Source organism: Gymnoscopelus microlampas (genome assembly GCF_963454915.1).
Source record: "Gymnoscopelus microlampas genome assembly, chromosome: 3".
Classification (NCBI taxonomy): domain Eukaryota; kingdom Metazoa; phylum Chordata; class Actinopteri; order Myctophiformes; family Myctophidae; genus Gymnoscopelus; species Gymnoscopelus microlampas.
Genome location: NC_139940.1, coordinates 7,020,851 through 7,037,710, shown reverse-complemented (window position 1 = coordinate 7,037,710; position 16,860 = coordinate 7,020,851). Strand labels below are relative to the sequence as shown.

Below are 16,860 nucleotides of genomic sequence, written 5' to 3'. Positions count from 1 at the left end.
TAATATTTTCGGAAATCTCTACGGGAAAAATGTATGGGCTTTCGATCTGTGGCACAACAAAATGGAACATTAGCCGAAAATAGAAGATCTACAAGCTCACAACACATCTGCGACGCGCTGTGAGCTTGTAAAAAGGATTTTTTAAAAGGTTTGGTTTACAGGGAAAAAAGAGCAGACGAGACCAAGTACCAAGCCAAAGGTCAAGTTTACAAAGTATTGAGGGTTTTAGATGTTAATGTCTGAAAACACACATTTAACATGAATCCAGTATGTAGTGGGGGTCCCTGCTTCATCTCTCTCAGCTAAGGGGTCCTTGGCCTGAAAAACGTTGAAGACCCCTGCCTTAGTCCATCATTCTTTTATAGTCTGGTTGTGGTTTATATGCTTGCATCTATACTGTTAACAAGGGGGTTTCAACATTTTCTATTTGAACTCAAATTAATTATTAGTTATTGCTATTCCTGCGTCCTGTTATCATGTCCATCTCAGTTTTACCCACAGTACAGCCAACTGTAATCAGCTGGAAGGCCTTTGATCAGGCTGTGTTGTAAAAGGCCTCTTAAACTGGGCAGAATTGAGACCCACTGAGAGGCAGACTGGAAACAAAACTCAGCCTGTGAGTTAAAATTACTTACTCTAATAAATACAAACTGAAGTTAAGGGCCCAACTTGATGGTCTGAAATGATGAACATTCTTCTGTACAGTCTTATGAAACTATTTCATATCTTAACACTATACTCTAGTCTAGTCTATAGGATGAAACAAAGCTAAAAAGAGAGGGTAGTATACAAGTATACAATGCAAATGTACTGTAGTGTGTGTGTGTGTGTGTGTGTGTGTGTGTGTGTGTGTGTGTGTGTGTGTGTGTGTGTGTGTGTGTGTGTGTGTGTGTGTGTGTGTGTGTGTGTGTGTGTGTGTGTGCACGCGCGTGCGTGCGTGCGTGTGTGCGTGTGTGTGTGTGTCTACGCAGAGGGCGGCGTATAGCTATCCACCTGTTTCTGTGGGAATTCACAGGGGCACAGGCCCTATGCACAGGCCCTATGCACAGGCCTGGTGGGGGACATATCCGGTGGAGGCACTGCATATGTAGGCCTATATAGCTACAACAGGAACTGACGCCCACTCTCCGCTGGAAACTTGTGGATAGGGGAGGCAGGGGATGCAGTCACATCAGTGCCCGGGGGTGGAGGGGCCCCGCTCCTACACCCATGGACCATGGTCTCTCTCTCTCTCTCTCTCTCTCTCTCTCTCTCTCTCTCTCTCTCTCTCTCTCTCTCTCTCTCTCTCTCTCCTCAAAAATCCAGGATGGTGACCGTATTTTTAAGATGGCCCCCACCTAGTGATATAATCTTTCAGCGTTGTGATACAAGGATGACATTTGGCACTAATACTGTAAGGTCCACTTGTGTGAAAAATGGCGCTGGCCACTCAAAACATTCAACATGGCCGAAATTTTAAAGAGGACTTCCAGGAGTTGTACCAATATTGTCCTATTTCGGCATAATTATCTAAATAAATTAATGTCGGTCTTAACTATTTTATGGGTCTCGCATTGCATTATTATACGTTTTTGTCATGACTGTTATAGTCTTTGAGCCAGGACCCAAAGTTTAGGCCATGGGTACCATCTGGGGGGAATAATTCTCATTCTCGTAGCTTTCTGTGTGTTATCACTCCAATCATAACCCCATGCCAAAACACGTTTCAAAATTATAGATAGAACCGAATGAGGCATGTCACTTACTTAGCAACTCTATAAATGTCATCTATTACTGGCAGTTGCAACATATTGACTACATTACACACGGTGTATTTCTGTTTTCATGAAAGATGTTGAGGCAACACACCAATGCAACGTCGCAACTTGCAACCAGTTGCAAGACATTTCAGTGGTCTGGACTGACCGGTTGCAGGCCTGTGCCTTTGGGGAAATGGTTGCAAGTAGTTGCAAGTATTGCAGTTGCATTATTGCGTTGCGAATCATTGGAGTGGCTTACACAAAGGTTTCCACTGTAAATAACCTTAAGATTTAATACCATGTTTAGCCTCCATGATTCTAAGGAAAGTATTAAATGAAAATCAATAAACACAATTTAGTGTGTGTAATGCATAGGAGAACTTTTTACTTTACCATTACATACATGAATATCACCTTTGCAGCAGGTGTTTTTTCCACAACAGTTGTTTTAAGAAGACCAAGGAGTTGATTGTGGACTACAGGGTACCAAGGAGAGAGCACGCCCCTATTTACATCGATGGAGTAGCGGTGGAGAGGGTCATTGAATTTAAGTTTCTCGGGGTACACATCACTCAAGACCTTAAATGGTCAACACACACCACAAACGTGACAAAGAAGGCCCAACAACGCCTCCACTGCCTCCGGCAGTTGAAAAAGTTCAGTGTCAGCCCCACCATCCTCAGGTCCTTCTACAACAGCACGGTCGAGAGCGTGCTATTGTACTGCTGTACTGCTTGGTATGGCAGTTGCACCGCACTCGACAGGGGGGCCTTGCAGAGGGTGGTGAAAGCGGCCCAGCGCATCATAGGAGGTGAACTGCCATCCCTCCAACAACTCTACGAAAACAGATGCACTGCCAAAGCGGCTCGGATTATCAAAGACACTTACCACCCCAGCCATAAACTCTTCAAGGCCTGCAGAAACCCCCGCCCTGGAAAACGATTTCTTAGCATCCCAAGTACCACCAACAGGACGCTAAATAGCTTTTTCCCCACGGTAGTGAGACTGCTAAATAAGCAGTGGTGTAGGACTGGCTGTACACTCTGGACACACTGGACTTAATTATTGTTTTTCTGATCTATTTATTAATATGAGTGTATCGGTATTTTTTTTTATTTTTTTAATTTTTTTATGTTAAACGATCTTAAAGTTTTTTGCACTTTTTGCACTCTCAACTGTTGTTGTTGTTTTAAGCTGCACTACAATGTTTTTCACCCACTGTTTTACTTGTAATTCATGTGATGTGACAATAAAGTTCTATTCATACATGTGAAGCACCACTATGGCTTACAGAATCACTAATTCATTCATTTTTTGACCTACAGTAAGTGGGACAAATCAGATATCATGCAGGTTCCACCCTCAGTTCATGTAGTCCGTAAGCTAGGACCCCATTTTTACCATCTAAGGGGAATCATTCTCATATAGATTTTTGGGAAGGTATACAACACTAGTGCTAGAAAATATGTGATAATATTGTTGCGGTAGTAGCTTTCTGTCTGTTATCAATCCATTCATATTCCCATGCCAAAAATACACATTTGACCCTCTCTTTTTGAAAAACGGTGGGCATAGCTCAGGCTATGTTCTCTATGACTGGCAGTGACAACATAGTGACTATACATTACACAAGATGTACTTCTGTTGTGAAGTACATCTTGTGTACTTCACAACAACTTCACAACACAAGATCTTGTGCTTGAGACAAGCAAAAAGCACCTTTTTTTTGCCACTACACTAGTATGGGGACTAAGATCATTAATGAATAGCCTACATCTGCGCTCATTGGATGCAGAAGGGTCTCAGTTGTCTAGAACAGTGGTTCTCAACCTGTGGGTCGTGTTCCCCAGGGGGGGTCCCCAAATTATTTTGGGGGGTCCCCAGATGATTTGCTGAATGTGTAACATTTAATTCTAACTCAAGAGCAAACAAACCAACGCGCAGTTAAGTTTATACGGGGTATCTGCACAATTCAAAAGTGACAATTTAATGACTTTTAAGACCTTTTTAATCCTGCAAAAAATAAATAAATGAATACAAATAAGACCATTACTGCATCAAAAGTAATCAACAAACTATACCATAAAAACTGGTCAAAATTGTCAAATGATATAAGAAAGAGGCAACATTTGTGAAAATAGCCGATCTACAAGCTCAACAACTGAGCTTGAATATCTGCTATTTTCACAATGTTTATCTGTGGAACAGAGTCAAACAAAGTGTAAAGTCTCAACTACTACAATTCCAAGTGATTATCAGGGTGGGGGTCCCCAGTTTAAATATGATTATTTTGGGAGGTCACACCCTGAAAAGGTTTAGAACCACTGGTCAAGACATACCCAATTTATGCAATTCCATTACTGTTTAAGAATCCCCAGAGTGCAAAAATGGTCAAATACACCATTTTTACAATAGGGAGACATTAAATATTGTGAAGAAAAAAATAACTATTGGACCAGACCTTGCAGTCTGTTTTGCAATGTATATAGTATTCTATTGCACAGGCTTATATTTTGACACTACTTGCTTTTTTCACACTATGGTAGGAACCTGTTGACGAAAGATAAAAAAAAATAGAGAAGTATGGCTAAGTTGCAAAAGTTGTCAACTTAACCAGAATAGGGAAGCTAGGGTTCATGTGGTTATAAAATAACAAGTGTCAGAATCAGAATCAGGTTTATTCTCACATCACAGGTTTACAAGGTAAAAAAAAGTGGGTGAAATTCGTTTTTGTACATCGTTCCCATCGCAATGTTAATTTCCATAGAAAGAAGAGGGGGGAGGAAGAAGAGGGGTGGGGGGCAAGTGGGAAGGAGATAAAACAAGAGAAAAACAAAAGGCCAAACAAGTTATCTACATATCTACAAGGTACCTGAGTTAAAAAGACAAAACTAAGGTGCCTGAGCATAGCAGCAATGTATGTATACTGTGCATGATATACTTATGGACGTTAAGGTGCTTAGAGAAAAAGAGCACAATAAAAAAGACAAAAAAGTCAGTGCGTTATACATGGGATTAAGGTGCAAAAGGTCAGTGCGTGTCCACCTAAGGTGGACTGACCCTGGTATAATCCGCAAGTAGCTCCATGAGGGAGAGCAACAAATATATATATATACAGTATACAGCATGTGTGAAGTTGATCACATGAACAGTTCTGGAGATATGTGAAGAACATACATTACTGGAATTAGACTTGACATGACAAGACAACACAACACAACACAACACAACAGATACACAAACACACATAGATTACTTAATTTATAGAATAGATAATCATAGTTACAGTTATAGTTAGTAATACTGTAGTTATACCGTGCTTGGTGGGGGATGGCCCATTAAACAGCACATGCTGTTCAATTTAAAAGGTTCACTGTGCAGATAAATGGATACACTTATTGTAGGAATTTGAACTACATTTATATGTGATAAGTGTCACTTTGTGCCGCGCAATGAGCTTGTAGATCTGCAATTCTTTGAAAAATCGTGAAAATGTGTGCACATCTTTGATCTATTCTAAACGTGCGTGTGTCTGTGTGCGTGCGTGTGTGTGCACGTGCACGTGCGTGCACTCAAAAGTGTGTACAAAACCGCTTGCTCAGGTGTCAGACAGGAACAGACAGCAGCTCAGTTTGTTCTGCAACAGTGAAGACCAATGTAGGACAACACAGCTATTGGACAAAGTGAGTAACATGATATTTAAACATAACAAATGACTATAGCACATTATATTGTAATCACGTAACTCTTTAAGACCTGAGAACGCATCTGTGTGTCATTTTTAGATTTCGTTAGGCTATTCAAAAATAGCAGATATACAAGCTCATAGCGCGGCACCGAGTGCCGCGCTATGAGCTTGTAGATCTGCTATTTTTTTTAATCGTGAACAATTTTGTGCAAATCTTTGAATATATATATATATTTAAAGCAAGCATTTCTAACTAAAATGTTATTGCTTCTCGGGATTCTACAAATGTCTTCTAAATCAGTTTAAAACTGTTTTCTGAAACACTTATGTTGCTATAATATTAGTGTCAGTGACAAGGAGCCCCACAGCGATATGTATTTGGCTGCGGACCCCCATCTAAAAAAAAAATGTTCCAGGGACCCCCAGAAGCAAAGATTTGAGTAAAAAACAATTGCTTTATAGATATATATTCAAAGATTTTCAACAACAAAAAAAACACGATTTAAAAAGAAAATAGCAGATCTACAAGCTCATAGTGCGGCACTTGGTGCCGCGCTATGAGCTTGTAGATCTGCTATTTTTGAATAGCCAAAAGTATAAAATATGGATAAAGTGGTTACACAGATGCGTCCCCCGGTCTTAAAGGGTTAATGCATAATATATGTACATTGTAGCCGTGTACTTGTACTAATTCACTTGAGTTACTTTTCTGTGTCATTCCTTAAGATGGCTGCTAGGTCAGGCAGATCAAGGAGGATGAGGTCCGTTGCAGGAGACGGGGAGGATAGGGTGGAAGAAGGGGAGGATAGCGAAGACTACGACGACATAGACAGTCCCAGAGACCAAGGCTCCGGATCACAGGAGGCTGCAGGAGATCAAGGTACACAGTAACACACTTACACTGTTTCCCTCTCCTCTCACATCGTCACTACAGCACAGCCACTGGCGTAGGGTGGACTGTAATGTTGACCGGGCACGATCTGTATCCCCCCCCCCTGCATTGCGGGATACTTGCATTTTTATTTTTTTTTAAGTAATGAATCAATTAAACCATAAAGCAATATTAACAACACACTCTACCATCCTTCAGTGGTGGAAAACTTACTCAAATATTTTACTTAAGTAAAAGTATCAATACTGCAATGTAGAAATACTCTGTTACAAAAAGTCCGGAATTCAAAATGTACATGAGTAAAGTATAAACGTATTTGGATTGATTGATTGATTGATGTACTGTACTTTATTTAGTAAGACATGAGAACATCAGTACATGGAAGTACACATTCACAATACAAGGTCTACTAAACTGGAAGACTCATTAAGCACTGAGCTTGTTTAAGATGAGATCCCCATGCACACAAATCATGATGACATATAAGAGACAGACAGATATACACACTTCTATACATAGCGTCATACAATCAGCTTACAGGTTACTGGTATGAAGAGTGAAAAATATGTACAAGAGAAGGGGAAAAAAAGGGGAGGGGGGTGGGTTGGGGGGGTAGGTTAAGACTTAGACAGGGGCCATTTTCGAATTGCAGCCTCCTGAAGGTGTATCTTTAGGGCAGTTTTGATCAGCATCAAAATGGAAATGAAATACTCAAGTACAAATGCCTCAATTTTTTACTTAAGTACAGTACTTGAGTACATGTACTTATTTACTCACCTCTGTAATGTAATTCATGAATCCCAGGATCCATTCTCTTTTGGACTCCTCTTAGGACATGATCTAAATGCCTCCTACAGACTACAGTACTTAACAGGTCACACTTGGACCACTGTTATGCAGTGGTCCAAGTGCAGGCCGGGGCTTTACTGACCGGGCCATGGCCCCAGTGGCCCTCATGATGCTTCACCACTGTGTAAAGCAGCTTGTCACCCAATATTTAACCCTTGCATTGTGTTAGAAAACTGCATCCACTTGTGGTGTTAGCGGGTCAAATTTGACAAAAAAACTCAAAAAAATATTATTTTCATACATTTTTTTCTCCCACCTCATAGCTGACTTGTTATGCATTCTTATCCATGTAAAACACAAAAATATTATGTTGGGTTAGGGTTAGGGTTTCATCTTTCAATGTATCTCGTTTTCAATATAAAAATGTTAAAATTCACTCATTATATTTCCTTTAATGAAGACAATGGATAAAGATGTTATCTAGCTATAATAGAATAATTAAGAATAATAATTATAACACACTTCCAAAAAAAAAATATTACAAAAAATACTTGTTTTAGTTTTTTAACTTGTTAATAAAAATGTTAATATTATTACAAATAGTGACACTTGTGGTGTTAGGATCCGAAATGACCCGTATACCATAGAAGGTAAAGTCATTTATTTTTCATAAACTCAAACTTTATTTTACTCCTGATAGCAAATGCTAATTGTGGACAAGTCTCTCTCACTCTCAAACATGTAAACATTGAATATTGACAATTTGGGGGGGAATTGAGCCACACTTCTCTGCCGGGTCATTTCGGACCCTAACACCACAAGTGTCACTTTTTTTTATAGAGACCTCAATTCTTTTTAAAAATGATGATAAAACATTTTGTTGCGTTAAAATGGCTATTTCTGAGGATATCATGAAGCCTCGTTCCAATAAAGAAATGTAAAGGGTACTTCTTACCTATTTAAACTTGAAAACGGGTCAAAAATGAACCTAACACAATAGAAGGGTTAAAGTAGTACAGTAGTTTGCTTACAAGGGAAACATCCTTGTGTTTTATTTCTTTTCTCATTTCACAATGTGACATTTTTGGTCAAATGTGCAAGTTGTAAGGTTAAGATATGTTACACACACGTTGCACCAGAAACATTATATTTATATTCACTCTGCGTTCTGTGAAATGAAGCATTTGAAGCTGATCATATGAAAGTTGAACTCTATTGTACTAATATCTTCCAGGTGTCCAGAGAGCCGTCATCATTGAGAGAAGCATCTTTATAGCAGCTGCAGTGTGCCTTACAGCGCTGTGTGTTCTAGGAGTGGTGAGAACCACAGACAGGGTCATGGACTGTGAGTATACGCTGGTCAAAAGGTCAAATTAATGCACTTACAGTGGTGTAAAAAGTACTCAAATGTTTTACTCAAGTAAAAGTATCAATACTGCAATGTAGAACTTCTACATTGCAGTATTGATACTTTTACTTAAGTACTTTTACTTGTAACAGAGTACTTCTACAGTAGAAGTACTAGTGCAGAATTAAAATGTACTTGAGTAAAAGTACAAAAGTATTGGTATCAAAATGTACTTAAAGTACCAAAAGTAAAAGTTCTCATTATGCATAATGTCCGATTTCACGTTTTCAAATGTATAAAAATTAGGTCTGTGAAACGATTTTAAACAGATTGATCACAGCTTAAGAATGAATTAATCATGATCAATCACCATTCGAACTATGTCGCGATTCGAAAATATGCCATTTCTTTCTGTATTTTGTTGTGGGAATGGAAAGATAAATGACAGAAGGCGGATATATACATTTAACATACAGTATGTGAGGAGCTTTGCTTTATGCATGTTAATTATGACAAATCCACAGTGTGGTATAAATATTGAAAAATCTATATTAGACACCATAATACAATGACATCATTTCATAATCTCATAGCTATTCCTCTAAACAAGTGGTTCTCAATCAGTGGTCTGGGGACCACCAGTGGTCCTTGCAGGTTGTCCCCTGCTAAATGTGGAGAGTTGGTAACCAAATGGACCCCATCTTTAACTCTTGAGAGTGTAAAAGTCTTGGGCAGTGGTGGTATAAAGTAACAAAGTACATTTATTCAAGTGCTGTACACTTTTGAGGAATTATTACTTTACTGGAGTATTTCCCATTTCCAAAGCATTTTCAGTATGTAGATCTGCTATTTTCAAAAGATTATTATACACATTTTGACCTTGTTAAAATGGGACGTTCTGCACAATGAGCACTTTTACTTTTGGTACTTTAAGTAGGCTTATATTTTCATGCCAATACTTTTGTACTTTTACTCAAGTAAATTCATTATAATTACCAGACTTTTATTGTAAGAGTATTTCTAAACTGCAATATTGATACTTTTACTTACGTAAAATATTTGAGTAGGCTACTTTTTCTACCACTGGTCTTGGGTCTGAGAGTCTAAATCTCATCAAATGGTCGTTCCGTGGCTCAAATGCCGAACAAATAATGGACCTTGATATAAAAAGGGTTGAAATTAAAACCACTGCTCTAAACCAGTGGTTTTCAACCTTTTTCACATCAAGGAACCCCAAATTGACACATATTAGCCCACGGAACCCCATTTGAAAAGATATGCCAGGGGACTCAACCATTTTAATTTCTTGGGAGTCCCCAATCTACACTGTATCATCATTCATTTAACTCTGAGTTAAATGAGTTACAGACCCATATGGGTCAATTTGGTTCCTAACTATTAATTTGGCTGGGGACCCCCTGGAACCCCCTCAAGGACCACTGGTGGTCCCCAGTCCACTGGTTGAGAACCACTGCTCTAAACAAAACAATGACAACATTTCGGGCCGTTTCTTGCACACCCGCGGTAGAACAGGCTGCGCAGCCTCTCGTCTGTAGTCAAAATAAATAATACACTTTCCCTACTCACCAAAACAAAGACGGGTTTAAGATGTTGAAATCCTACTTTCCTTAGTGGGAAGACTGGGAGCCCCCCACCTCACGTCTAAAATACACTTTTTAACCAGAAAATAAACTATTTCACCGGAAGGAAAAAATGTTGGTCAATGGAACTTTTCTATTGAACACGTTTTCTTTCCGGCGGAATATTTTATTTTCTGGCTATTAAAAAGTGTATTTTAAACGTGAGGTGGGGGGCTCAGAGTGTTCCCACTAAGTAGAGTAGGCTTTCAACATCTTAAAACCGTCTTTGTTTTGGTGAGTAGCGAAAGTGTATTTTTAATTTTTTACTAAAGAGAGAGGCTGCGCAGCCTGCGATACCGCGGGTGTGAGGGGAACGCCTGGAAAGTAACACAGCGTTAAGGAGAACTCCTTCTAACTCTATGGACCAGAGCTAGGGGCGGGCCGTTCTGCGCATGTGTTAAATGCGTAAAAAATATATTTTAACGCAATGAATTCAAAAAAAGAATTACCGCCGTTAACGCGATAAAGCATTAATCAAAATATTTTGAAAATAGCAGATCTGCAAGCTCACAATGCGTTGCATCGCGAGGCATTGTGAGCTTGTAGATCTGCTATTTTCAAATGGCCGAAATGTATAGGGCTGAAGTGGTTAATGTATGTTTTGTAATAATAATCTAAATCTACAAAGTAACTAGTAACTCAAGTTTTCAAATAATTGTAGTGGAGTAAAAGTACAATATTTGCTACTGAAAACTGGAAATACTCCAGTAAAGTAAAAATACCTCATTTTGTACAGTACTTGAGTACATGTAGGCCTACTTAGTTACTTTACACCACTGTGCACTTAGAACAGTGAAATGAATGACGCTTCACTTTTGATAGCGTGTGGATTCACTAGTACTTACATGTTGAGACCTTTTCACATAAAACACACCTGATCAGAAACATGGCCTCATTCACAAAGCTCTACTTACATACGCTAAAATATAGTAGACATTTAAGTAAAGACCAATGTCAGATTCATGAAATGTGTGTGCAACCTTGATTTGTGTGTACACACAGGTGTATTAATGATGGATCTCACTCGTTCATATATGTTTATGACGGTGTTAATCATTTGCAAAGATCGAAGCCCCGTTATACACCAACAAAGGCAAGCACCAAAGGTTAATGTGCAACAATTACAGTACTCCATAGTATGACAGTTTTCACTCCTCAAAAAGAACAAATCTACGAGCTGACAACAACACAACGCCTCACGCTTGTTTTCTTTGTTTTGACAAATGTTGCTCACAGAAACATTTAGTTTGATGTGTGGCACAACGGTAATTTATTCTGCATAATGAATAAGGTAATCTAAAGCTATGTTCAGATATGGATACCCGTTACATTTTCGGTAAACTAATAAGCTGCCGGTTTAAGCCTTAGGAGAGAAGTTCTCACATGACTTATTTTCCTGTACAGTTTGTGTATGTAGCCTCTAAACCCTTCTCATTTTTGGCGGTATAGTCGAGTACAGTATACTTGAAGTATCTTCTCATGAGTCATGGGTGAGATATGACAGTAAGCATGCAGACTAGGCATTTGGTGATGAGAGTTATCAATATAGCATCCATCCATGTGCAGGCTAGCAGACGCTGTAACTTATCCTAATCCGTTGAAATAAAAAAGAGAACGAATAATGTGATATGATCATCATTCATTATTACAGGGATGCGGGGGTTAACAGAGGAGGACGTGCTGCTTTTCCTGCAGCCTAAAATCTCATGTCCACTCGCTTGTTCTTTTTTTTAAACAGACCCTTAATTAAAGGCATAATAATAAGATCAGCTGTGTGGTGGTACGGTCTCTTTCTCACTATTAAAGGACGACTTCACCACTTTTCAACCTGTCTTCATATAATAGGTCCTCACTAATGCTCATGATAAAATGAACACTCAAAAAATATAAATTTAACGCATATTTGCGTTGATTGCATCTTAACTGTAGCAACAGCTGAGTCTTTGTCTATTGTCACATTTTGGTCCTTTGCAGATAATTCAGCCATTAAGGAGTTACAGACAAACTACGACCTCATGACCCTGGACAGAGACCAATGGAAGAGCAGCTTTGACAACATGACCCTGAGCTATGACAACATGACCCTGCGCTATGACAACTTGACCCTGAGATATGACAACTTGACCCTGCGCTATAACAACTTGACCCTGCGCTATGACAACTTGACCCTGGACAGAGACCAGCTATATAAGGCCCTGTGTGGGACAGCAGGTGAGAAATATTACAAACCTTTCTGAAGGAAAATGTATTAGTCTATTATTATTGACATTACAAATATGCTGTGTAGCTTTGTATCTTATCTTTTCTGCCAGTGTGAACGCAGCATTAAAGTTGATGAAATACTAAAAGAGATTTACATAAAATATATATTATTAATAATAATACTACAATAAAAATAAAAGGTTTACCCTCCTTTATTCCTGAATACTTTTATTAACCACTTGAACCCTACCGTCTCTTTTCTGGAGAAGTCATACTAGGTGTACAGTACATACAGTGCAGTGAAAATAGCAGATCTACAAGCTCACAACATATTGCGTTGTGAACTGTCGGTCACCACCATGCCAGCTTGTGGTGAACATGTGTACATCACTATCAGACTTAATTCTATTCTTCAACTTCTTGTTTATGCCCCAAAATGACATGGATTTACAGGTTTTATAGCAATTTGTAGCAATTGTAGAAATATTAGACCCGCAGTTTAAGCATGTTCTAATCATACAATGTCCAGGTGCTTTGATGTGGGTGTGGGGTAATTAATGACTAGAATGTAATGTGTCATCCCCACACTTTACCAAACATAATCATTTTAAGATTTCTTTGGCTATTCAAAAATAGCAGATATACAAGCTCATAGCGCGGCACCAATGCCGCACTATGAGTTTGTAGATCTAAAAGTTTTGAAAAAACATTTTTGAAAATCTTTGAATATATATATATTTTTTAAAGCGGACATTTGTAACTCAAATCTTTGCTTCTGGGGGGGGGGGGCTTGAACAAAACATTTTGAGATGGGGGTCCGTGGCCAAATACATATAATGTTGGGGGTCCTTGACATGAAAATGTTTGAGAACCACTGATATTATAGCAACATACATTTAAAAAAAACCCTGTTAGGATTTAGAAGACATTTGTAGAATCCCTAGAAGCAAAGATTTTAGTTACAAATGTTCGCTTTCAAAAATGTATGTATAGATTTGCCCACATTTTCACGATTTTCCCAAAAAAGCTGATTTACAAGCTCATAGCGCGGCACTCGGTGCCGCGCTATGAGCTTGTGTATCTGCTATTTTTGAATAGCCAAAGAAATACAAAAATGACACGGATGCATACCCGGTCTTAATGGATTAATATGTACACATTCAGGAAATATTAGATTGTGAATATTTAGAGAAGACATATTTTTTATTTATAATGACTTTCTCAAAATATAGAAATTACCACAGACATGGACAAGTCTTATGACATGTTGGTGACTCCTGGTTGTAAAGCGTTGTGAGCTTGTAGATCAGCTATTTTCAGTGAAGAGATGTGGTGTAGAGGGTAAAAGGAGGGGTCCTAGTATAGTATAGAGCCCTGGGGGACCCCGGTCAATGAATTACATAGGGTTTAAGTGATAACTAATCAACATGTTAGAATTGATCATCAGTGCATTGAAAAGCCATCAGTAAAACTCCTGTTTGATGTTTAGTCAAGTCCTGTCCCAGTGGATGGAAGACGTTTGGATGCAGCTGTTATTACAGAACTGCTGAAGAGAAAACCTGGGAGGAACATAGAGAACTATGTCAGAAGACACCAGGAGCAGATCTGGTGATCATTAACAGTAAAGAAGAACAGGTAGTGTGTGTGTGTGTGTGTGTGTGTGTGTGTGTGTGTGTGTGTGTGTGTGTGTGTGTGTGTGTGTGTGTGTGTGTGTGTGTGTGTGTGTGTGTGTGTGTGTGTGTGTGTGTGTGTGTGTGTGTGCGCGCGCGCGCGCGTGCGTGCGTGTGTTCTTGTATTACTATGCTTTCGAGGGCCAAATGTCCCCACATGTATAGTAAAATGGGAGAAATATACATTATAGGCCTAGAGACTATTGTCCTGGTCCTCACATGATAAATGGTTGTTCTATGGTTTATAAATATAGTTTTTAGTTATAGGCTTAAAACTAGAACAAGCTTCAGGCTGGGGTTAGGGTTAGGGTTTTGTGAACCTGCATGTGAACTCAATACCGCCCCCATGTGGTGGAGTCAGGTTAACACATTTAGGGGTTACGGTTGGAGTTATGTCTGATTTATACTTAGTTACACGTCTCTGTCACACGCCGAGAAAAGCAGATCTACAAGCTCACACCGTGTCACAGCGGGCCACGTTGTGAGCTTATAGACAGCTTTTCTCTGCTTTCAGGTTATTAGGGTTCAGAATGGCCTAAAAATGGTAAAAATGGCATTCATAAAATTGGCATGGTATAGTATAGTAATACAAACGTGTGTGTGTGTGTGTGTGTGTGTGTGTGTGTGTGTGTGTGTGTGTGTGTGTGTGTGTGTGTGTGTGTGTGTGTGTGTGTGTGTGTGTGTTATGCATGTGATGTAATTGTGTGATTATAGTGAACACCTGAACGTATCAGAGAAAATTAATTATGTTTCAATCATGTACAAATGGTCAGGAATTCATCAGAGGATTCACCACTGGGGATCGGTATGTATCATTCATTGGTCTGAAACGTTCTGCTGGTAATTGGATCTGGATAGACGGAACTCCGCTGACAACACAGTGAGACATTTTACATTTTGTTCTATTGTCGTTCTATCAAAGTCACTGTATGTGAGAGACTGAGTGGATGTGATTAATACACATCATGTTGTTTACTCTGCAGGTACTGGGCCAGTGGAGAGCCTCGTAACGATGAAGACAGGAACTGTGCATCATACTGGTACAGTGGTGGAGGATGGAAGAATGTGGGATGTTCAGTTACACTCTATGGTATCTGTGAGAAGTGATGTTTCTCTTAACTTCATTGATGAAACTGCAGCTTAGTGTTCTGCTTTGTCAAGTTAAACAGTAAAACTGTAAAAAGAAAAATCAAACATTTTATTGTACAGAAGTACAAACAGTTGTACCATTACTCACCTACTGGATCAGTGAGAGGTAGGAGTAAGAGAGTTAATCAAACTAATCAATTCAATTTATTATAAAAAGTAGTTGATGATTGAAAATGTCTTAAAATAATCTATTAATAATCAATCTCTATTTTGGGTTTGTCATTACAGATGAAAAGTATAACAAATATTCAAAATAAAATATTGAAAATATCATATTTATGAGATCAATGAGCTCGTACATTGACTATATTGTGTGCGAAAAATAAACTAATAATTATTTTTTAAATGTGCTTCTAGATAATTAGAATAACTGAAAAGGTAATCAATAATAAAATAATCAATAGTTGTATTCCTGTGGTGAGAAGTGATGTTTCTCTTAACTTCATTGATGAAACTGCAGCTTAGTGTTCTGCTTTGTTAAGTTAAACAGTAGTAATCACATTAAAGGAGTAGTTCACCCCAAAAATGTCTTATTTTCTATCAATTCCACACCCCATGAAGCCTTGAATTCATGGAGGTTTTTAGTTTTTTGTCTCATTCCTAAGACAATAATGTGATGAGCGGTGGAGTCTCTACAAGTCTCCTACCAGAGAACTATTATGACTGACTGTCATAATGTTGTTCTTGTTCTCTCTGTGCTAATGTTTGAGATGTAAACCATTATTATGACTATTGACCAGTGGTGGAAAAAGTACCCACTTTTTTTACTTGAGTAAAAGTATCAATATCAGAATGTACTTAAAGTACAAAAGTACAGATAATGCAGAATGTCCCATTTCACAAGTTTTCAAATGTATAAAATGTATGAAAAATCCTTTGAAAATAGCAGATCTACAAGCTCACAATGCGTCGCATCACGACGCATTGTGAGCTTGTGGATTTGCTATTTTCAAATGGCCGAAATGTCTAAGGGCTGAAGAGGTTAATGTATGTTTTGTAATAATAATCTAAATCTACAAAGTAACTAGTTACTAAAGTTTTCAAATCATTGTAGTGGAGTAGAAGTATAATATTTGCCTCTGAGATGTAGTGGAGTAGAAGTAAAAGTACTGACAATTGGACATACTCCAGTAAAGTAGAAAATACCTCAGAATTGTACTTAAGTACAGTACTTGAGTAAATGTACTTGGTTACTTTACACCACTGCTATTGACTGAGTGTGGAGGATAAATGAACATGTTGCCAGCTGTGATTCATGTAGAATAATACACCATACTTCTTTTGTGATAAACTAGGATATCGTGGCTGTCGGGTGGAAACCTTGTATGTTCAAAACCACTAGTTTTCAGGAAATGTAAAAAAAGAGCCTGTGTTCCAATGATCAGTGTCTTTTTGGACCAATACTTCTTTTGGGCTCATTTTGATTTAGATTTATCTTAAGTTTATCTCCTTCCCATGAGATGAGAACGAGATAATATTAAGTGGTTAATGCATAATGTACATTTTACGTTCCCTAGAAATGTAGTGGAGTTAAAAGTACAATATTTTCCTTTGAGTTGTAGTGGAGTTAAAGTCACACAAAGTATCCAGAAATACCATTACTAATACAAAAGTACAGTACTCAAGTAAATGTACTTAGTACTGTCAACCATTGATAATAACTACATTGGATCCATTAGAACACAGGTTTATTTTATTTTTCATTTCCATTTACAGTGATGACATGTCGAGTGATTTCACTTA

At 38.4% G+C, this 16,860-nt stretch overlaps 1 protein-coding gene across 1 annotated transcript in view; it reads left to right on the top strand.

The window, feature by feature from the left end:
* Positions 1-1,415: 1,415 nt before the first annotated feature.
* Positions 1,416-16,860, top strand: part of LOC311039536 (uncharacterized protein) — a gene marked incomplete at both ends in the record, with an annotated part of 40,585 nt that continues 25,140 nt past the window's right edge. Inside the window, 3 exons of the mRNA XM_084049473.1 lie at positions 1,416-1,477; positions 2,183-2,735; positions 5,342-5,422. Coding sequence (XP_083905599.1) covers positions 1,416-1,477; positions 2,183-2,735; positions 5,342-5,422 — 696 coding nt within the window. The remainder of the gene's footprint in view (positions 1,478-2,182; positions 2,736-5,341; positions 5,423-16,860) is intronic.